At 58.3% G+C, this 20114-nt stretch overlaps 3 protein-coding genes across 6 annotated transcripts; 1 reads left to right on the top strand and 2 right to left on the bottom strand.

The window, feature by feature from the left end:
* Positions 1-378: 378 nt before the first annotated feature.
* On the top strand, positions 379-1885 carry VMO1 (vitelline membrane outer layer 1 homolog). The gene is made up of 3 exons (XM_006114627.4): positions 379-609; positions 815-909; positions 1440-1885. The coding sequence occupies exons 1-3, from the start codon at positions 445-447 to the stop codon at positions 1804-1806; spliced, it is 627 nt and encodes a 208-aa protein (XP_006114689.2). The 5' UTR covers positions 379-444; the 3' UTR covers positions 1807-1885.
* A 793-nt stretch (positions 1886-2678) lies between these two features.
* Positions 2679-10441, bottom strand: TM4SF5 (transmembrane 4 L six family member 5). Its single transcript, XM_075907278.1, has 6 exons — positions 10226-10441; positions 9822-10080; positions 4332-4412; positions 4018-4157; positions 3322-3514; positions 2679-2777 (listed from the first exon to the last, which is right to left on the bottom strand). The coding sequence occupies exons 2-6, from the start codon at positions 9990-9992 to the stop codon at positions 2763-2765; spliced, it is 600 nt and encodes a 199-aa protein (XP_075763393.1). The 5' UTR covers positions 9993-10080; positions 10226-10441; the 3' UTR covers positions 2679-2762.
* Positions 10442-10649: 208 nt separating this feature from the next.
* ZMYND15 (zinc finger MYND-type containing 15) lies at positions 10650-19971 on the bottom strand. Of its 4 annotated transcripts, XM_075907274.1 has the most exons (14): positions 19934-19971; positions 18810-19146; positions 18109-18331; positions 17878-18033; positions 16324-16484; positions 15714-15869; positions 15490-15576; positions 14684-14800; positions 14420-14508; positions 14101-14202; positions 13894-14023; positions 13105-13163; positions 12196-12356; positions 10650-10848 (listed from the first exon to the last, which is right to left on the bottom strand). In XM_075907274.1, the coding sequence occupies exons 2-14, from the start codon at positions 19144-19146 to the stop codon at positions 10668-10670; spliced, it is 1959 nt and encodes a 652-aa protein (XP_075763389.1). In that variant the 5' UTR covers positions 19934-19971; the 3' UTR covers positions 10650-10667. The 4 variants fall into 4 exon arrangements, with proteins under 4 accessions (XP_075763389.1, XP_075763391.1, XP_075763392.1 ...); XM_075907276.1 differs by lacking the exon at positions 19934-19971 and having other exon boundaries at positions 12133-12356; positions 18810-19337; XM_075907277.1 differs by lacking the exons at positions 15714-15869; positions 19934-19971 and having other exon boundaries at positions 18810-19342.
* Between the last annotated feature and the right edge of the window lie 143 nt (positions 19972-20114).

The raw sequence follows: 20114 nt of genomic DNA, 5'->3' as shown, positions 1-20114 counted from the left end.
GGAGTAAGCAATGGGATCCTGGGGCCGGAACGGCATAGTGATGTCAAAAAGCTGGATACCAGGACCAAAGTGGGAACAGTGGGATCCTGGTACCATAAAGGCACTGTGGGTGCCAGAGGAGACAGTTGCATTGTTTGGCATGAGGCCAGAGATGCTGTTACATGACGTGTTTGCTCTGGGTGTTTCCGAGAGTCAGGCCGATGAGGCAGCAGAGCCCTGGGTGGGTGGCAGCAGGAACCTTGCGCCATGTGCCCTGGGGCTGTGGAGGCATGATTAACCTAATTATAGCCCTGGACTTGAACTAACAGACACAGAGACCAGCCCCTCTGCACTGCCCACACAGGGCAGAACTCAGCTTACCCTGCCCTCCCCAGTACAAAACACCCCATCCCATGCCAGGAGCTGCACATCCACAGCTGGCTCCCTCTGCTCACCCACCCAGCCATGGACATCTCCCTGCATGCCACGCTTGTGCTTGTACTCTGTGGCTGCCTGCAGGGTGCATGGGGCCAGGCCAAGATCACCGTCAGCAATGGAGGGAAATGGGGGACGTGGGGCCCAGAACAGTCCTGCCCCAAAGGCAGCTTTGCCGATGGGTTCGCCATTAAGGTAAAGATTCCTGGGCTCTCCCTGCCCCATTCCTTGACTTCTTCCCCCTGCCCTGCTCCCTAACTCAGATTCCCTGACCCACAGCCGAGAGTTCCTCTGCTTTTTTCCCTCCCCGCACCCATATGCCCCCATCTCCTTGTACTGAAGTGACGGGGAACAATCTAATCTCTAATGCCCATTCTCACTGCCCCCCAACCCCCTGCAGGTACAGACACCCCAGCTCACTGGGGATGACACAGCACTGAATGGGATCCGGCTGTCCTGCTCCGATGGCACCACCATCCAGTCCAACGTGGGGCCGTGAGTACTGCAAGGATGGGTCCATCAGAAGGTGTGGGCAGGTGGCCGAATGGACAGTGGGCTCCATGCATACTACTGGAATGTGGCTGTCACAAACAGGGCAAGGATTGGCAGGAGGATAACGGTGGCAGAGATGGAAGGATGCTATTGACGGTGGTGTCAGTGGTGGGATTGTGGTATTGACAATGGGATAGTAGTGGTAGCGGTGGGATTGTAATGTCAGGAGTGGAACTGTGATATTGCCAATGGGTTAGACGCGTCAGTCATGAGATCATGGTTTCAGCAGTGGGACTGTGGTATTTACAGTGGGTTAATGGTGGCAGGGGTGGCATTGTGGTGTCAGTGGTGGTTTTGTTGTCTTGATATTGCATTAGCAGTGGCAGCAGCAGGATTGTGGGATTGATAGTGGGATCCTGGTGGCAAAAGTAGGATATTAAGGCAGCAGGCCCCCAAGTCAGAGAGGCAGAAGGTGGGAGGGAAGGCCGTGTTTCCTGTGGGCCGTGCCCAGCTGACCTGTTCTCTCTTCCCAGTTGGGGCCACTGGAGTCAGATGAAGAAATGCCCCCCGGGGAAGCGGCTGACTCAGTTCCGCCTGCGGGTGGAGAAGTGCCAGGGTCTCAAGGATGACACAGCAGCCAACAACATCAAGTTTTACTGCACGGATGGGACGGAGCTGCAGGGGGCTGGGCGGTGCTGGGGAACGTGGGGTCCCCAGAGCCTCTCCTGTGGCCAGAATGGCATCTGCTCCATGGCCAGTAGGGTAGAGGCCCCCCAGGAGAAAGGTGACAACACGGCACTGAACGACGTCTACTTCAAATGCTGCAGCGAGACCCCTACTTTCCAGTCCACCCAGGGCACCACTCCCAGTTCCACCACCACAGCCCCACAACTACAATAATTTAGCTGGGCTCATTGGGCCAGCCCAGCCCTGTGTGTGGCCCCCTTTGCCCCCCATAAAGCATTTGTTCTGGTCCTGAGCTGAGTGGCATCTGTGTCTCATTGGGTGGTTGCAACCCTGGCAATGCTGGAGAGGGTAGGGGAGTAGGATGGTTGTTCTCCCCCAGCTAAGGAAGGACAGAAGGTGGGAATTGGAGGGGCAGGGTTGGAGTCTCCAATACCCTGACCTCCCCGCAGACAGACTAGCTGGCTCAGGAGGGTAGGGAGTGCGGCCTGGGGGCTGTCCCCTGTGGGGGGTGCCAGCTCCCACCTGGCCCCAGAGCAGGGACTGACTGGCTGGGGAGTGAGTGAAAATCTGGGGCCAGGGGTAGGGGCACAGGGGGCTATGATACACCCACATCAAGGACACAGTGGAAAGAATGGCTCCACCCCTAAGCCCCCAGCTTTACCTGATCCTCTCAGTTCTAACCTCTTCCCCTGCCATCCCACCCTCTTCCACAAGGTTTATCCCCCGCCCCACATCCCCATCTGCCTCCCATGAAGACCTGGGGATGAAGGTCACACAGACCTCTAGCAGTTTGAATCCCTCGCTGCCCCTCCTCCTAACTGCCCTCTCTCTGAATCGGGTCTCCCTCCCCCCAGTGTGCTCCCAATGAAACCCACAAGCACCAGGTGGGAGCCATGTGGGGTCTTTACTCCATTGCGGGGGAGGAATAAGCTGGGGGATCTACGAAGGGTCCTGAGATCTTCAGACTAGGATAGTGCAGGCTGAGGGCCCCTGCTGGAGCCCCCCAATAGGGGTCCAATTGGCCTGCAGTCACTGAGCCCCAGAGAGCTTCACCCTCCCCTGAAGCTCTCTGGGATGGACAAACAGGGAGGGTAGAGTGATGGCATGGTGAGAAGGAACTCCCTGGGAAGGGAGAAGGGGCCCCTTCAATGCATTGGGGTGTCAGTGACTCAGAGGCCTTCGCCCTGTAGGAGAACAGGAGACATAGCCAGTTAGTGAGTGGGAATTTACCCAGCTCCCTGCATGCCCTGACCAAGTGTTTACCCAGGTCTCTGCATACTCTGACCGGGTATTTACCCAACTCTCCTCATGCCCTGACCGGCTATTTACCTAGGTCTCTGCATGCCCTGACCGGGTATTTATCCAGCTCTCCTCATGCCCTGACCGGGTATTTACCTAGGTCTCCACGTGCCCTGACTGGGTATTTACCCAACTGCCCGCATGCCCTGGCCAGGTATTTACCCAACTCCCAGCATGCCCTCATTGAGTATTTACCCAGCTCCCCACGGCACGTGGGGATTTATACCTATCTGTGTATTTATGCAGCTCCCTGCATTCCCTGACTGGGTATTTACCTAGCTCCCCACGTGCCCTGGCCAGGTATTTACCCAGCTCCCCGCGTGCCCTGGCCAGGTATTTACCCAACTGCCTGAATGCCCTGGCTGGGTATTTACCCAGCACTCTGTGTGCTCTGGCCAGGTATTTACTCAGCTTGCCTGCGCCTCTCACCTGGCGCTCGGCTGGCTTGCGGCAATCCCCGCAGAGGGTTCCCAGCAGTCCGTTGACCACCTGCACAGCACACAGCACCAGCTCCAGTGCCCCCAGCCCCAGGGTGATGGAGAAGAGCACCACATGCCACAGGACCGCCTGTGGGGGGTTCACGCAGAGCTCCCAGAGCGTTCGGTTCGCCAAGTAGTTCTTGCTGCCGGCAGGAAGGCATGGTCAGGGTGATCATGGTTTGGGGATCGGGGGCGGGGGGGCTAGTTTGGAGGGACCAGGGAAGTGAGGGAGCATGATCCCTGGGAGGGCAGGATCAGGGAGGGGGCAGGGAGCATGGGAGTTTGGGTATTAGCTTTACATCCCCCCCATGCCTGCTCAGTTTCTCCAGGGGTCTCCTCTGGGGTCGGGGGGAGACACCCACCAGTTGAGCTTCCCCTTCTTTGCAGAGTTCCACCAGGGTCTGAGGGTGCAATGGGGCACCCCAGGGTGGGTGGATAGGGCCTGGATTGGGGGGCAGAGCTGTAGAAGGGAGAGGTTAAGAGGTGGGACTAGGGGGTCAGAGTTTGGGGGGCTGTCAGGGTTGTGGTGGGCTTGGAGGGGGCTCTGGCTGGGGGACTCCCTAAGGGTATGTCTACACTACCAGCCTAGTTCGAACTAGGGTGGTAGTGTAGACATACCCTAAGTTATTATGGGGGCGGGGCATACCTGCTGTCCTCGAAGTGTGACTTCCATATACCCTCAGCGTTCTCACAGCTTGGCCCCTTGGCCAAGCCAGTCGCGGACACAACCAGGCAGTAAAATGCCCCTAGGGCACCCCAAAGCGAGCAGAACACAGAGCGCAGCATCTGGGGGGGAAACAGGGTGAGGTGAGCTCAGGGCACAGATGCCTGTCCCCCAACTGCCCTCCTCACCCCAGAGCCCCTCCCATACCTCATGCTGCCGCCCCAGCTGCCCTCCTGCTGTTTCCCCAGTTTCCCTATCCCTACCCCTAGGAAGGAGGATTGGGGTGGGGTCCGTACCCGGCACCGGTTCCCGCAGCATCCAACTCCACAGCAGCCTTTCCCCCCAGCGCGGATGGCCGAGAGCCCGGGGCAGAGAACCTGAAGTGGGGAGTATACATGTCAAAACCTACAGCCCACAACTCTCCCCCATTCAGTCCTATCCAGTGTCAGGCAGTTCCCCAGACCCCTCCTAGGCAAGCGCATAACCATCCTCCCCAGCTGGCTGATAAGGCCCCATATCAGCACTGGCTCCCTGATAACAGCAGCTCCAGCTCAAAGGTCAATGGGGTGCACTTAATTGAAAAGGAAAGCTAATGTGGAGAGGCCCTGGCATGGGATCTCTGCCCTCCCGCACCCATTGCTTGGAGTCGGGATAGTCCCCTGCCTGCCACACGCTGCCCCTCCTACTGTTCCTCCCACCCTCGTCAATGTCATTCCTTATGGGGAAAGGACCAATGTGAGGAGGCTGGGAATGTGGAGACATTGGTATGTCTGCCTCCGATTCCCTCTGGGCTTTGCCTTGCTGTGTCCTGAGTGTCCAGTGGGATGTGGAGGAGCTGCAAGAAACTAGGGGCGACCACCCCACCAAGCCACCTGCTGCCAAGAGATCAGGGTTAAGAGGTGAGATCTCTGGGACTGCCTATGTGGTATTCCAAGCCTTGGCATCCACTCCGGTTTGAGATCCAGGAACCCGCCTCTTCCCCGCTTCTGTCCACACACAAAAATCTGTCTGACGCAGGGTAGCGAATCACAGGTCATTCTGCAGTGGGCTCCAGTACAGGGGACTCGTGGGGCAGAGCATGCAGAGGGCTGGGAGCCGGAGGCTCAGACATGGAGGCAGTGAAACTGGAGGACTGATCCTGAAGGAAGAGCAAGACCCAGCTGGAGACCAGGAGAACAGCAGCTGCTTGGTGGAGCCATGGAGCCAAGGACCCCAGGCTGGCAGCTGTACCCTGGCCTCCCCTTCTTAACTGTAGGGGGCTGAACTTTGCAAAGCCAGCCAGCATTGATCAAGGAGGGGTTTTGCAGGCCCTGGAAAATGAGTTAGAAGAAGCAGCTGGTAGTCGAGGCCCCAACAGAAAGCTCTGAGGAGGCAAAAGGGCAGCGCTGGTGAGCCAGAGGCAGTGGTGTGGAGCGAGGGCATGCTTGGGACAAGGCATGGTGGGATGCAGTTGGTGTGAGAAGTGGGATATCGGCCTGCAGTGGAACCCAAGCCAAGGAAAGTTCCCTGCGAGGTGGCTCGGGGCGGGGCATATCTTTGGCATATCCACCAATGAACCCTGCCCCCCCCAGGATCTGTGCCACATATGCCCATGGAGAGGAGGCCAATGGAGGCAACATTCAGTCCTCCAAGTGCCCATGGGCACCTTGGGAGGTAAACCAACTCCTTTGCCTCCATGGGTCACACAACAGGTGGAGACAGACCAGGCAGACTAAGCTGTGGCCTTCTCTGATTAAAATATGACCATATAGATCACTGTTGTGACCACTGTTCTGTTTGCAACAAATCTCATCCAAAGTGGCCCAAGTGAGGTGTCCATGGAAAGCGTATGGTTCGCTGGCTATGACCGTGCCATTCGTATGCATGGAGCACTGTATTGGAAGTTATGAGTATTGGCGACGTGCTTGTATTGCTGGGCCAGCCTATTGTGAAGGGATATTTGGGTTGAATAGCAGAACTTGACTAACAATGGGCCTTGGGAGGTGCCAATCCACATCTGAGGAGCTTTTCTGTGATCGTTCAGACCAGCACGGGAGCCTGCAAATAACTGAGTTATGTATGGACACGACTTGCCCACATGATTCCAACCTCCATCTTGGGAGGTACTTTTCCACAGCGAGAGCTATGGGATTCCCTCCACTTGGCTGAGGGCGTAAAGGGCCCTGGGCTCTCTCCATATTGTCTTCAATCTGGCTTCTCACCTTGAGAAGGTCTTTGCTACCAATTAAAGCTCTAAACAAGGGACTCAATGACCCATTGTAATAAAGGAGATTTCTGGGGGCACTGCTGAGAGGATCAAATCAAGGAGAATTTTTTAGTGATGGGGCTACCCCAAGACTCTGGGTCTTCTACTCTAAGGAACCCCAAAACAGTTATCAAAGAGCACTTCTGTTCATCCCACTGGTTAAGAAGAGGTCACACAAGCAATTCCCTTAGGGTATGTCTACACTACCCCGCTAGTTCGAACTAGCAGGGTAATGTAGGCATACCGCACTTGCAAATGAAGCCCGGGATTTGAATTTCCCGGGCTTCATTTGCATAAGCCGGGAGCCGCCATTTTTAAATGTCCACTAGTGCAGACTACGTGCCGCGCGGCTACACGCGGCACAGAGTATCTAGTTCGGATTAGGCTTCCTAGTCCGAACTAGCTGTACTCCTCATTCCACGAGGAGTACAGCTAGTTCGGATTAGAAGCCTAATCCGAACTAGCTACTCTGTGCCGCGTGTAGCCGCGCGGCACGGGGTTCGAACTAGCCGGGATTTAAAAATGGCGGCGCCCGGCTTATGCAAATGAAGCCCGGGAAATTCAAATCCCGGGCTTCATTTGCAAGTGCGGTAGGCCTACATTACCCTCCTAGTTCGAATTAGGAGGGTAATGTAGACATACCCTTAGACACTCCAACTTCTCCTGACCACTCCTTATACAGACTAGAGGGTATGACATTACTCTGTTACGTTTGCATCAAATCTACACAAAGGAGCAAAGTGAGCTGAAAGCTATTGAAAGCTGATGATTTACTGATTCCGTTTATGCTGCTCATATTCAGTCTCCGAGGTATGGGGGAGTTCCCAGGCCCTGCAACCCCATCCGCAGCCAGATGTGACTCTCAGCTGGTAGGTAGAAGAGAAGGTTTATTACGCAGCAGGGACACAGCGTGGAGCAGACTTGTCAGCACAGGAGCCAGAAGTGGCCAGCACCATCTATCCTGGGAGGGAGAGGGGGATCAATGCCCCCTCCCTACACTCCAAGCCAGCCAAGACTCACTCACACACTCAGCAGCCTGTCCCAGCCCTGCCTCTGGCTTTTGTCCTATATTCTGGGCAAAAGGTGTCATTTGGTCACACACCCCAGGTTGCAGAAAGCAACAGGCATTGTGTACATGGGGGAGGCTATCACACCGAAATTCCAATCCCCATCTAGGTACTGGTGCAGTGCCCAGGGAAACTGAGGCACACCCATGGGGTTACTACAGGACAGCAACATAACAAAGGGCATGAAATCCCCCCAACACCACTTCATCACATCTCTCCCCCCTTCAAGACCAAACTGAGCTGAATCACTTTAACCTGGGGAAGTTCAGACTCCTCTCTCTGCAGCAGGGCATCAGATGTAGCTTGGCATTCTTGTGAGCTGGTGCCTCTGGGATTCCAGACCGGCTGTCTGTAAACTCATCCACCAGCTGCCCTGTGCTGGGCAGATCTTCTGGTTTCTTGTCCACCAGCCACATCCTCAGATGAGATGGGTTTTCATAACCTCTGATCTGAGTAAGGAGAGGTGCTGGCTGTGGCACAGGAGAAGCTGGATGTCTACGGGGGTTCCTTGTGTGACTTCTTGCTGGCCAGTGTGGCAGACAGAAGTGCCCTTTGTGACTTGTTTGGTGCCATAGAGTGGAGGACTCCCAGTCTTGGGCTATAAGTAGCCCTGTCTTTAAGCAAGTTACCCTGATTTAACCCTCTCAGTGGTGCCCCCAGAAACCTCCTACATGACAGAGGTTATGAAAAACAAATCAAACTCACCAAATGAAAAAGATCCCAAAGGACTGGCCAGAGTCCCAAGTCAATTTATATCTCAGATCTTACCCAAAGAGCAAGCTGTGCCAAATCATTAGAATCTAAAATCTACAGGTTTGTGAAAGAAAGAAAGAAAGAAAGAAAGAAAGAAAGAAAGAAAGAAAGAAAGAAAGAAAGAAAGAAAGAAAGAAAGAAAGAAAATTGAAATTATTAAAGGGATAAAATACACACACCAATTGCACAGTTCTTGGTGCAGGCTTGTAGCAATGAAAGAAGAAACCGCTGTCTTAAAAAAGGTCTCAGATATTTGCAATACAAGCACATCACCAAATCCTTTCAGGTTTCACTTCATAGCAAAGATCCTTCATAAATGATTAGCTCAATACCCTTGCCCGTGTGCATGGACTCCAATTGTTCATGCTGCATGAAAGTATGCTGCAAGATGGAGTTTGTCACACGAGCCGGTCACTGTTCATGCCTGCATGCAGCCATCGCTCACATGCTGGTCTGAATATTCACAGAGGAGTTCATCAGCTGTAGGCCCATTGACAGCCAAATACTTCACTGAACTAGTAGCCTTTTCACAATAGGCTGGTCCAGCTTCATGCTGGTGTCTCCCAGAAGCAAATATTCGCAATATGTGTACAGAGCCAAGACTCACAGGTTCAAATACAGCAATGACATGCCTACAAATAGTATAAACAGATTTAGTGACTCACCTTTCAACAGACACCTCACATGGCCCACTTGGTACAAGGTTTGGTGCAAACATAAAACAGTGGCTGCAACAATGATTTGTATGTTCATTTCACAATCCACTATCTTCACAGCATCTAAGCTGCAGATGTGCTCCAGAGACTAGAGAGAAGCCAATATTTATCATCTCTGCTGCAAACCTGCACCAAGAACTCTGCAATTGGTGTGTGGATTTGATCCCTTTAACAACTTTCTCTCTCACCCTTAGTTTCTGGTTATGAATAAACCTTTAGCGGTTAGAATCCAAAGGATCAACGCAGCCTGCTCCTTTGGGGGGAGCTGACGTATAAATTGACCCAGGATGTGGCTGGTCCATTGGGGTTGGAAGAACCTGTTTGGAGCTGGTGAGATGGGTTTTCAGAATCTCTCACCTGTGTGAGGAGCGGTGCTGGCTGTCGCACAGGAGAATGGGAGTATCTGGAGGAATTGCTTATGTGGCTCCTTGCTGGCCAGTGTGCTGAACAGAAGTGCTCTGTGTGGCTAGTTTGGTGCCTTAGATTGGGGGATCCCCAGTTTTGGGTTGCAAGTAATCCAATGTCTAAGCAATTCAGTCTGATTTGACCCTCTCAGCAATGCCCCGAGGTTCCCCCTTGTTACACAAGGCTACTGGCCAGGGCTGTGTCCTCGTGAATCCAGCAGCATGCAGGGTGACTGAGCAACCCTCCCCCCCAGAGCCACCCCCCTGATCACCCCATCATCCCTCTCCCCCCTCCCCACATGCCCACAGGAGCCAGGGAAGAGGGAAGAGAGATGGGGGAGGTGGGGAGGGATGGGCAGATGGAGAGAGGGGAGCATGTTACAGAGGGACAGACAGGGGATGTGGCAGAAAGGGATGGACGGATGGGGGACATGATATGAAAGGCCAGGCAGATGGGATGACATGACAGGGAAGCACAGACAGATGGGTGACGTGCAGAGAGAGACACGGCACAGAAAGAAGCATAGGGGATGTGGCACAGAGGGAAGGACAGACGGGGTTGCTCTGGCTCAGGAGTCTTCCCCCACGCTGCCCCACTCACCATGAGTCCCCCGCCGCAGAGGCCGCCCATCAGCCAGACCTGAAGGGTGATGTGATCAGTCCATCTGGTCTCCCCATTGGGAAACATGAGAAGCACATTGGCCACGATGCAGGCCAGGGCCATGGGCACTAGCGACAGCCCCACCAGCCGTGAGCAGCACCCCGTGCACATCGTGCAGACAGGAAGGCCTGGAGCTGCTACCCAGAGACTGGGGGGGAGCTGCTGCCTGGAGCCGGAGGGATCTTGGGGGAGTTGCTACCTAGAGCTGGAGGGATCTTGGGGGAGCCGCTACCTGGAGCTGGGGGGATCTGGGGGGAGCCGCTACCTGGAGCTGGGGGGAGCTGCTGCCTGGAGCTGGGGGGAGCTGCTGCCTGGAGCCGGAGGGATCTTGGGGGAGTTGCTACCTAGAGCTGGAGGGATCTGGGGGGAGCCGCTACCTGGAGCTGGGGGGAGCTGCTGCCTGGAGCTGGGGAGAGCCGCTACCTGGAACTGCGGGGAGCCGTGATCCAGAGCTGAGGGGAGCTGCTACCTAGAGCAGGGAGTAGCTGGGGGGAGCTGCTGCCTGGAATTGGGTTTCCAGCTGTATCTGCTTGGCCCAGGATGTTTGCTCTGTGATAAGCTGGGCAAAGGGCTGGTGTGGATGCGATGTCTCCGCCTATCTCCGGTGCCAGGTAGAGAGTCCTGGCTTGGCCTTGGGGGCGTGGCACTGGGCTCAGCAGGGGCGGGTGATGTCAATGCCAGCATAGCTGGCGGGACCAGATGTGGAGGCAGGATGGGAACATCTGCAGGGGGACCCTGAGTTTGCACAGTAATGAGGCGCAGGCTCCATTCGCTGGGGCAGGTTTATTATTTGCGCCGGCGGCCGCCACGATTCTGCCGTTTCTCCTTCCGGTGGGCACGAGCTGGGCTGGGTTCTGGCCCCTGGGAGGCAAGGCTGGGAGCTGGGGGAGGGGCTGGCCCTGGGGGCCGCCGTGCACCCCCAGCCCCTCTCTTGTACAGCAGGTGGAAGATGAAGGCGTTGGAGTACCTGGGGAGGGATCAGAGGCATGGAAATAGGGCAAAGACGGGCAGCAGGGGTCAGAGGTCATGGTTACGGGAGGTCAGGGGACAGGTAGTCTGAGCTCAAAGATCACCAGAGCAGAGATGAGGTCAGGGGTCATCAGAAACAATATACCTGGGGCTACAGCTTATTGGGCTAAGAGGCAAGAGGCTATTTACAGTACCTAGGCAAAGGGTCAGAGGTCATTTGACTTAATGTCAATTGACTTGATGTCAGAGGTCATTAGTGTCACTAGGTCCTATCTCATCCCAGGAACAAATAAAAGAAGGGTTACAGCAGTGGTCTCCAACCTTTTTACACCCAAGATCACTTTTTAAATGACAGACCAAGCCAAGATCTACCGCCCTGCCCCTTCCTTGAAGCCCCGCCCTCTATTCTCCTCCTCTCCATCACTTGCTATCCCCAATCCTTATACTGCTACTTTAAAAAAAATTCCCATCATTCCTCGCAGCTACTCACCTGTGCTGTTGCTCGGTGAGTAGCTGCTCCTCAAATGAGGAAATCTAATGTAAATGTACTGCGCAGGTGTGCAATTCAGAGAGGGCTCAAGAGCTACTCTTAGAGCCTCCAAGATCTACCGGTAGATCGCGATCTACTGGTTGGTGACCACGGGGTTACAGGATCAAAAGATGTTGCAATGTGATGAGGGTCATGAGTCATTGCAGTGGGGTCCATGCTACAGGGGTCAAAGGTCAAAGGCATTGGCAGGCACCATGGCTCAGGAGTCAGAGAGGGTAAAAATAAAGTGATGGGGGGTCAATAGGTCAAAGGTCATAAAGAAGGGCAGAAGGCCATTGCAACAGGGCAGCAACACAGGGGTCAGAGGTCACACCAATGGAGAAAGATGTGGGTCAAATGTCATTCTGATCAGACAAAGGACAGGGTCAAATCTGGGGTGAGAGGTCACTGTAGTGAGAATGGGTGAGGAGTCACCCAACATGTGATGGGGTCAAAGGTCATGCTAACACATAAGAGGGGCACTCTTCCCGAGGTCAGAAGCCACCCAAATACAAGGGGCAGCGCAGGTCAGACATCACCAGCTAGCACAAGGCTGCATCAGCCCAGAGGTCATGCTAAGGAGCCGGTCAGAGATCAAATTCATGCCCAGTTTGCCCTGCCTAGACTCCTCCTGCCTAGACCGTCATGCTCAGCCTGCCCACCTCCACTTCACAGCCCCCCCAGGCCCTGCAACCCTGTGCCCAGCCCCCCTGCCCAAGCCCACCCACACCCATGCCCAGCCCCCAACTCAACCGCACAAGCCTGGTCCCCCTGTCCCAGCTCCCTCTTCAGCCCCTGCCCAGCGCCAGCTCCCACCAGGGCATGGCATTGTCGATGCCGGCCTGGCGGAAGGGTGAGCGGAACGGGTTGATGTGGGCTGGGCTGGCACTGCCTCCCGTCGCCATGGAGACTGTGGCCTCGTCCACTGCGCAGCTGTACTCGCTGCACTCTGTGAAGTAGGCTGGGACCCGGAGGGCCTGCAGGAGAGATGGAGAGATGGGGACTTAGGTGTCTGGATCCAGAGCCACCAGGGACCCAGGCGTCCAGGCCAAGAGCAACTAGGGACCCAAGTGTCCGGGCCCAGAGCCACCGGGACTCAGGTGTCCGGGCCCAGAGCCACCGGGACTCAGGTGTCCGGGCCCAGAGCCACCAGGACTCAGGTGTCTGGGCCCAGAGCCACCGGGACTCAGGTGTCCGGGCCCAGAGCCACCAGGACTCAGGTGTCTGGGCCCAGAGCCACCAGGACCCAGGTGTCCGGGCCCAGAGGCCGGGGACTGAGGTATCCGGGCCCAGAGCCGCCGGGACTCAGGTGACCGGGCCCTGAGCCACCAGGGACCGAGGTGTCCGGGTCCAGAGCTGCCGGGACCCAGGTGTCCGGGCCCAGAGCCACCGGGGACTGAGGTGTCCGGGCCCAGAGCCACCGGGGACTGAGGTGTACGGGCCCAGAGCCGCCGGGACCCAGGTGTCCGGGCCCTGAGCTGCTGAGGATCCAGGCATTTGGACCAAGAGCTGCCTGGAAGACAGGTGTTTCACAGAGTGGTAGAAGCACACATGCGAGGGACCCAGAGATCTGGGGGGCAGCAGAAGGGAATTTGGGGTGCAGAGGGGGGAGGGAGTTTGGAGTACAGCAAGAAGGGAGACATTTGAGGCAGCAGGGGGCAGTTTAGGGGTTCAGAGTAGGGCGTTGCAGGCAGAGGCCAGGTTCTGGGCAACATGGGCACCCACCTGCAGGCGGGGAAGGACGCTGAGCCAGGTGTCCTTCAGGGCAAAGCCAGAGTTGAACCCTGAGAAATAAAAGGGGGCTGGGTTCAGCCACAAACAGGGACACCCTCCACTGTTCCCCTGGGGCACCCCCTCCTCCCTTGGGGAGCCCCTTCCCACAATGACAGCCCTCCCCTGCTCTGGACCCCAGCTCCAGACTGCCACCCCATGCAGTGGGGATCTCCTCATGTTTCCCCTTGGACTGCCCCATTTCCTTTCCAGGCAGCCCTCAGCATCCTCCCTGGACAGGGCCCCTCCCCGTACGTAGCCCTCCAGGATGCCCCTTTGCCTAGTCCTTTGCCCCCAGGCAGCTCCCCACTGCTCTCCTAGACCTGGGCCCTTTCCCCTAGTCCAGGGTGGGGAACCTTTTTTGGGTCGGGGGCCACTGACCTACAGAAAAATCAGTCAGGGGCTGTACACAAGTGAGAAACAAACCCACCCCCCGCACTTCACCAGCATGAGTCCCAAGCCTCATGGGCCAGATCCAGGCAAGCCAGGGACAGCAACTGGCCCCCAGGCCTAAGGTTCCCCACAACCACTCTAGACAGTCCTCTGGGACCCCGCCAACCTGTGCCCTCCCCCCAGGGAGCTCCTAGCTCCTCCAGCCAGCCTACCCAGACAAGACCCAGGGCCTCTGTGGGTTTATGCTCCTCCCCCCAGCCAGCCCCCTAGGATTCCCCTGGCAGCACCCAGGCCCCCCTGGCCAGCCTCCCAGGATCCCTTTGGCAGCCCCCAAGTTCCCCAGGGACTCACCGATGACCAGGTCAGGCTTCGGGCTCTGTAGCAGAGGGCTGGGTTGGACACAGAATTTCAGTTGCAGGCCCCCACGTCCCCCCTTGGCCTTGGGGGCTGGGCCGGGCCAGACGCGCACCTCCTGCGTCTCCTGCGGACAGGAGATGGGGGATCAGCTGAGGGGGGAGGCTTGGGGCTCCCTTCCTCCCACACCCTCGCCCCCCTCACCGTTCTCTGTAGCAGCACCTGCTGGCCGTCGGCCTCGGGGGGCAGCACGCCCCCTATGAACAGCAGCTCCAGTGCCACATGGGGCAGCAGCACCGACAGCTCCTGCGGGCACAATGGGCAGGGGGTCATGAAGTGGGGCCTGACCCCAAGCTGCCCGCCTCACATACACATGGTGCCTGGGCACCTCCCCAACCAGACCCACGTGTGCCTCAGAAAAGCCAGTCCTGCCTCATGGCTACTACCCCTGTCCGCATCCTCCAGCCATAGCAGCCCCCACCTCCCACATCTGTCAGCACCCTGCCCTCCAGACCCTGCGCACCCAGAAGAGTGGGGCCATGTGGAACTCCTTGCCCGTCTCCACGATGTGAATCTTCAGCGACTGTTTGTTCAGGATGTTCAGCTCTGGGACTGGGGGGGGCAGAGCAGTGGGGGATCAGATGGAGGAGGGGACTCCCAGTTCCAAGACCTCCAGGACTGGGGCTCCCCACCCCCAACCAGTGACCCCAGCTTACAAGCCCCCCAATGCTCAGCTCCACCCCCTTCTGCAAAGAGGATTCCTGCCCCCCCCAGACTCCATACTCACAGTGCTGGGGGGCCAGCTGGGTGACGATGTAATAGACACTCAGGGGGTAGGTGAGCAGTACGGCCAAGGGGGAACCCAGAGGGAGACCCCGCCATGTGTAGTATTCCTGCCATGAGCCTGAGGGAGTACAGGGATCAGTGCCAGGGGAGCAGCCCCCTGAGATGGGGCCAACCCTGCCACTGTCCCTCCCCCTGTCTGGAACCAGCCCCTCCCCCTGCTCTCACTGTCCCTCCCCCTGTCTGGAACCGGCCCCTCCCCCTGCTCTCACTGTCCCTCCCCCTGTCTGGAACTGGCCCCTCCCCCTGCTCTCACTGTCCCTCCCCCTGTCTGGAACCGGCCCCTCCCCCTGCTCTCACTGTCCCTCCCCCTGTCTGGAACCGGCCCCTCCCCCTGCTCTCACTGTCCCTCCCCCTGCTCTCACTGTCCCTCCCCCTGTCTGGAACCGGCCCCTCCCCCTGCTCTCACTGTCCCTCCCCCTGTCTGGAACCGGCCCCTCCCCCTGCTCTCACTGTCCCTCTCCCTGTCTGGAACCGGCCCCTCCCCCTGCTCTCACTGTCCCTCCCCCTGTCTGGAACCGGCCCCTCCCCCTGCTCTCACTGTCCTTCCCCCTGTCTGGTACCAGCCCCTCCCCCAGCTCTCCCCAGTCCCTCCAAGAGCTGAGACTGCTCCCTGCTCAGCTCTTCCTGGTTGCCACTCCCCTTTCCTGGCTGGAATTAGCTCCTCTCCCTACTGCTGCTGCCACCAGTCCCTCCCTGGTTGCCAGTGGCTCCACCCTCCCAGTTGTGACGGTCCCTCCCCCATCTCACTGAAATAGGTCCTGGGTGCAGGGGGCTCTGGCGTGGTGGGGGACAGAGCAGCTCCCCCCTCTGGCCTCAGCGCTTCGAAGGGGTTACCTGGGAGGAGAGAGAAATGGGGTTTCAGAGTGGAGCTGGGAGCCACAGCTCCCCCACTCCCCACCCGCTGTGGCAGCTGGTCCCTGCCCTGGGGCTGCGTGGGAGCTGGCACTCCCTGAAGTGCCCCCCATGCTCACCGCTCTGAACAGGAATGGGTCTCCAGTCCTTTCTGCCCCCCAGCCCCACGCCGTAGTCAGGGGCCCGGACCAGCATGCTCTCGTGGGCCCAGTATCCCCGGGTCAGTCCCCGTGAGGCCAGGAAGCCCTCCTTGTTGAACCCATCGCTCGTCACCTCTGCAAATGACAGGGAGGCCAGGAGCCCCGATAAACCCCAGCTCTGTGCAGCCCTCCACCCCTTTGCACCTCCAGCCCCGACTACAGATCCCCATGCCCAGGACCCCCTCCCTGCGCCACCCCACAGAGAGCCCCATGCCCACTACCCCGCTCCCAGCACTACCCCACAGAGAGCCCCATGCCCACTACCCCGCTCCCAGCACTACCCCACAGAGAGCCTCATGCCCGCTACCCCCCTCTCAGCACTGTCCCACAGAGAGCTGCATGTCTAGTGCCCCATGTTCCCCCTTTCCCAGTGGCCTCTCACTGCCCAGGACCCCCTCCACATCTGGTGAACCCGCAATCAAAACTTTCCTTGCCCTGAAGGCCTCCAGCTCCTGCCAGCTTCATGCCCTCCCACATAAATACACCATGATCCTGTCCCACAGGGGAGTCCTTCCCCCGCCCCCTGCACCTGCGGTGAAGGTGAAGGGCAGATCGGCCAGCTGGCGGGCGTGGGACATGTATCCAGCCATGCGCTGGCACCAGGAGCAGTGAGATGCGTCCTCGGGGCTGCGGGCCCAGTCAGCTGTGCGGCACCGCTCAGAGCAGTACAGCACGGCTCGGCACTGCTGGCTGGAGAGAGAAAAGAGGGATTGAAGATCAGCTTGCCCCAAGGCACGGCCACAAGGGATGTGAGCAGGCATGAGGCACCAGTACTAGACATGAAACAGGTGTGAGCTGGCATTATGTGGGCATGAACCAGTACGAGGCACCAGTTCTGGGCACAGAGAAGAGGTGAGCCAGTAGAGAGTACCAGCTGAGGACACAGAGTGGGTGTAAGGTGGAATGGGGGTGCCTGCAGTGAGCATAATGTGGGTGTGAGGTGGCATGGGGCACCAGACACAGGTACAGAGCAGGTGTGAGCCAGCACTGGGCACCAGCAGTGGGCACAGAGCAGGTGGAAGCAGGCACGGGGCACCAGTAGTGCGCACAGAGTGAGCATGAGCATGCACAATGAACCAGCAGTGGGCGTGGAGTGAGTGTGACCTGGCATGGCAGAGTGTGCACAGAGTGGGTGTGAGCTGGTCTGGCAGTAGTGTGCAAAGAGTGAGTATGAGCCGGCCTGACAGTAATGTGCGAGGAATGGGTGCGAGCCGGCCTGGCAGTAGCATGCACAGAGTGAGTGTGAACTGGCATGGCATTAGCATACACAGAGTGGGTGTGAGGGGGCCTGGCAGTAGTGTGCATGGAGTGGGTGTGAGCTAGCTTGGTAGTAGTGAACATGGAGTGGGTGTGAATCATAGAATCCTAGGGCTAGAAAAGACCTCAGGAGGTCATTGAATCCAGTCGCCTACCCAAAGCAGGACCAATCCCAACAAAATCATCCCAACCAGTAGCGCACACAGTGTGTGTGAACCTGCACGGCAGTAGAGTGTATGGAGCGGATGTGAACCGGCATGACACTAGGGTGTACAGAGTGGGTGTGAGCCAGCTTGGCAATAGTGTGCACAAAGTGGGTGTGAACTGGCATGGCAGTAGTGTGCACAGAGTGGGCGTGAGCCAGCCTGGCAGTAGTGTGCACGGAGTGGGTGTGAGCCGACACGGCATGTAGTGGGCGTGAGCCAGCCTGGCAGTAGTGTGCACGGAGTGGGTGTGAGCCGACACGGCATGTAGTGGGTATGAATCAGCCTGGCAGTAGTGAGCACGGAGTGGGTGTGAGCCGACACGGCATGTAGTAGGTATGAATCAGCCTGGCAGTAGTGAGCACGGAGTGGGTGTAAGTCGGCAAGACAATATGGGCACAGGCTGAGTGTGAGTGGGCGTGGCAGAGAGTGCAGGGAGTGGGTGTGAGCCGACACGACAGTAGTGAGCACTGAGAGAGTGTGAACTGGCCTGTCAGTAGTGGGCACAGAGCGGGCACCCGCTGTGTTTCCCTCCCTGGCTGGCATTTGCAGCCTTCATGGGGCATCTGGGAATGTGCCTAAGGGTGCAGTGGAAGGGTCCCTGTGCCCTACACCCCACTCACCATGGCACCAGTCGCCCCTGGAAGCTGTGCCGCTTGCAGACGTGGCAGGCCCGCACCCGCATGGAAGGGAAGGTGAAGGTTGGTTTTGGCCCCCAGCCCCGCATAGGCCCCGGGCTGAGTCGCACCCCAAGCCGGGGCAGCAGTGGCTCCAGTGATCTACAGAGAGAGTGGGGGGGTCAGTGGGGCGGGGGAAAGGCACAGAGTCCCCATTCCCTACCCGGTCACACTCACTTGTGCAAGGCGGGGTCCCCCACAGCCAGCAGCCGAGGCCGGCGGGGCTCCCCGGCACCCAGCGGGCAGGCCATGCTGTGGCACAGCAGGCTGAGGGCCAGCTGCTCCAGTGGGGTGGGTGCTGTGGCCGGTGGCGGGGCCCCCAGCTGGAAATCCAGGCCCATCACTGTGCCATGCTCATCCGTCACCAGCAGGAGGTGCTCCATGTGCAGCAGGGCCTGGCCTGGGGGTAGGGGCCAAGATGAGACCAGTGGGGGTAGGAGATGGGCAGGGGAGGGGCCCTGCAGAATTGTGGGGACAGGTGCCTGCAGGGGAGGAGGGATCGGTGTGCTTAGTGAGGGGGGGGCAAATAGAGGAAGGAGGAGATGGGGGGACTCTGGATTGGGAGAGGAGGGCAGACAGGAGTTGCCCTGTGGGGAAAGGGGAAATGTCAATGTGTGGGGGGGAGGGGCAGATGGGGTGCCCTGTGGGGTCAGGGGGCTGTCAGTAGGTATGGGGGAGGGGCAAACAAAGTGCCCTGTGGGTGAGGGGGAGGGACAGACAGGAGATGCCCTGTGGAAAATTAGGGGCTCTCAATGAGTGTGGGAGAGGGGCAGACAAAGTGCCCTGCGGGTGCGGGGGGCTGTCAGTGGGTGTGGTGGAGGGGAAGACAGGGCTGCCCCGTGGGGAATGGGGAGGCTCTCAGTGGGTCTGGGGAGTACCTGTCTCCGGCCCCTCATCTTCCTCATCCAGGCGAAGAAAGGTGACTGCCCGCTGCAGGTCATGCAGTTGCAGGGGATCCTCCCCGCAGAGCCGCCCCCGGGGCTCCACTGACCCCCTTTGGCGTCCCCCTGGCAGGGCCAGTCCCAGGGCCAGCCGAGGGTTGGGCAGCAGGTGCAGGAGCCAAAGGGCAGGGTCAGGGGGCAGGCGCCGGACGTGCCCCTCCTGCCGGCGTTGGCGCTGCCCATCCCGGGGCCCCCCTGCCTGGCGCCGGTGCCAGCCCAGCAGCAGCTCAGCCAGGTCCAGAACCTCGGCTCGGTACCCAGTGACGAACTCCATCTGGGAGCCAGTTGGGGGTTAGAGCCATCAACTACCTGACATCCAGCCTGAACCCCCAAACTTCCACTCTGCCCCAAACCTGCACCCTGTACCCCTATGCATCTTGTACCCTCAAACTTCCACCCTGCCCCCAAATCTTCACCTTCTGCCCCCATACCTGCACCCTGAAACCCCAAACCTAGATTCTCAAACCTGCATCCTACATCCCCTAAAGCCACCCTGCACCTCAAACCTCTACCCTGTCCCCCAAAGCATTTCCCTGTCCCCAAATCTGCATCATGCGCTTGCAACATCCACCCTGAGCCACCACATCTCCCAAACCTCCACCCTGCATCCCCAAACCTGCCCCCATCCCCAATCCTGCACCTTGCACCCCCAATGTCCACCCTGTGCCCCAAAACTTCTATCCTGCACTCCAAATCTGCATCCCCAGACCTCCACCCTGCACCCTTCTATGTCCACCTTGAACCACCAAACCTCCACCCTGCATTCACACCCTGGTACTGAGTCCTGAATTCATTCCTGGGGGGCTGAGACAGCCCCATGGCTCCTCAACCCCACATCCAACCTTCTGCACCCTTATTTCACTATCTTTGACCCCCTTCCTAGCACCTCTGAGCTGAGTCTTCCCTGATTCCTGGATTCCAAGGGTGTCCCCTGGACCTGCCCTTCCACCCTCTGATTCCCCCGTTACCCAAAACCTCCAATCCAGCACCATCCGAGCACCCCGCCCCCAACATTACCCCACTCCAACCCCACCCCCCTCTCCCAGCTCCCTGGCACCTACTCCTTCAGGCTGCTTTGAAGGTAAATATCTGGGTGCCCCGAGATTCCACTGTGACATCACCAGGTTCCAGCTCTCTGGGGAGCCCCTCCCCCTGCCTTGCCCCAGCTCCCATCACCCCAAGACCCCCCCACTTCTCCAGGCTCCCTGGGGTAAGCACCCCATGCTGCTGTCCCAGACTCCT

This window comes from Pelodiscus sinensis, chromosome 24 (assembly GCF_049634645.1).
Source record: "Pelodiscus sinensis isolate JC-2024 chromosome 24, ASM4963464v1, whole genome shotgun sequence".
Taxonomy (NCBI): Eukaryota; Metazoa; Chordata; order Testudines; family Trionychidae; genus Pelodiscus; species Pelodiscus sinensis.
The sequence above is the reverse complement of the archived record's forward strand: the minus strand, read 5'-3'. Positions and strand labels throughout refer to the sequence as shown.

What these genes read in the sequence shown, in the direction of transcription:
- VMO1 (XM_006114627.4), top strand. Translation starts at nt 445, where the DNA reads ATGGACATCTCCCTGCATGCCACGCTTGTGCTTGTACTCTGTGGCTGC. An exon ending in CCGATGGGTTCGCCATTAAG is followed by an intron (nt 610 to 814) that starts GTAAAGATTCCT and finishes AACCCCCTGCAG; the next exon opens with GTACAGACACCCCAGCTCAC. An exon ending in ATCCAGTCCAACGTGGGGCC is followed by an intron (nt 910 to 1,439) that starts GTGAGTACTGCA and finishes CTCTCTTCCCAG; the next exon opens with TTGGGGCCACTGGAGTCAGA.
- TM4SF5 (XM_075907278.1), bottom strand. Translation starts at nt 9,992, where the DNA reads ATGTGCACGGGGTGCTGCTCACGGCTGGTGGGGCTGTCGCTAGTGCCC. An exon ending in TCTGCGGCGGGGGACTCATG is followed by an intron (nt 4,413 to 9,821) that starts GTGAGTGGGGCA and finishes TCCCCACTTCAG; the next exon opens with GTTCTCTGCCCCGGGCTCTC. An exon ending in GCTGCGGGAACCGGTGCCGG is followed by an intron (nt 4,158 to 4,331) that starts GTACGGACCCCA and finishes TTTCCCCCCCAG; the next exon opens with ATGCTGCGCTCTGTGTTCTG.
- ZMYND15 (XM_075907274.1), bottom strand. Translation starts at nt 19,146, where the DNA reads ATGGAGTTCGTCACTGGGTACCGAGCCGAGGTTCTGGACCTGGCTGAG. An exon ending in AGATGAGGGGCCGGAGACAG is followed by an intron (nt 18,332 to 18,809) that starts GTACTCCCCAGA and finishes CCCTACCCCCAG; the next exon opens with GCCAGGCCCTGCTGCACATG. An exon ending in ACATGGCCCCACTCTTCTGG is followed by an intron (nt 14,203 to 14,419) that starts GTGCGCAGGGTC and finishes TTGTGCCCGCAG; the next exon opens with GAGCTGTCGGTGCTGCTGCC.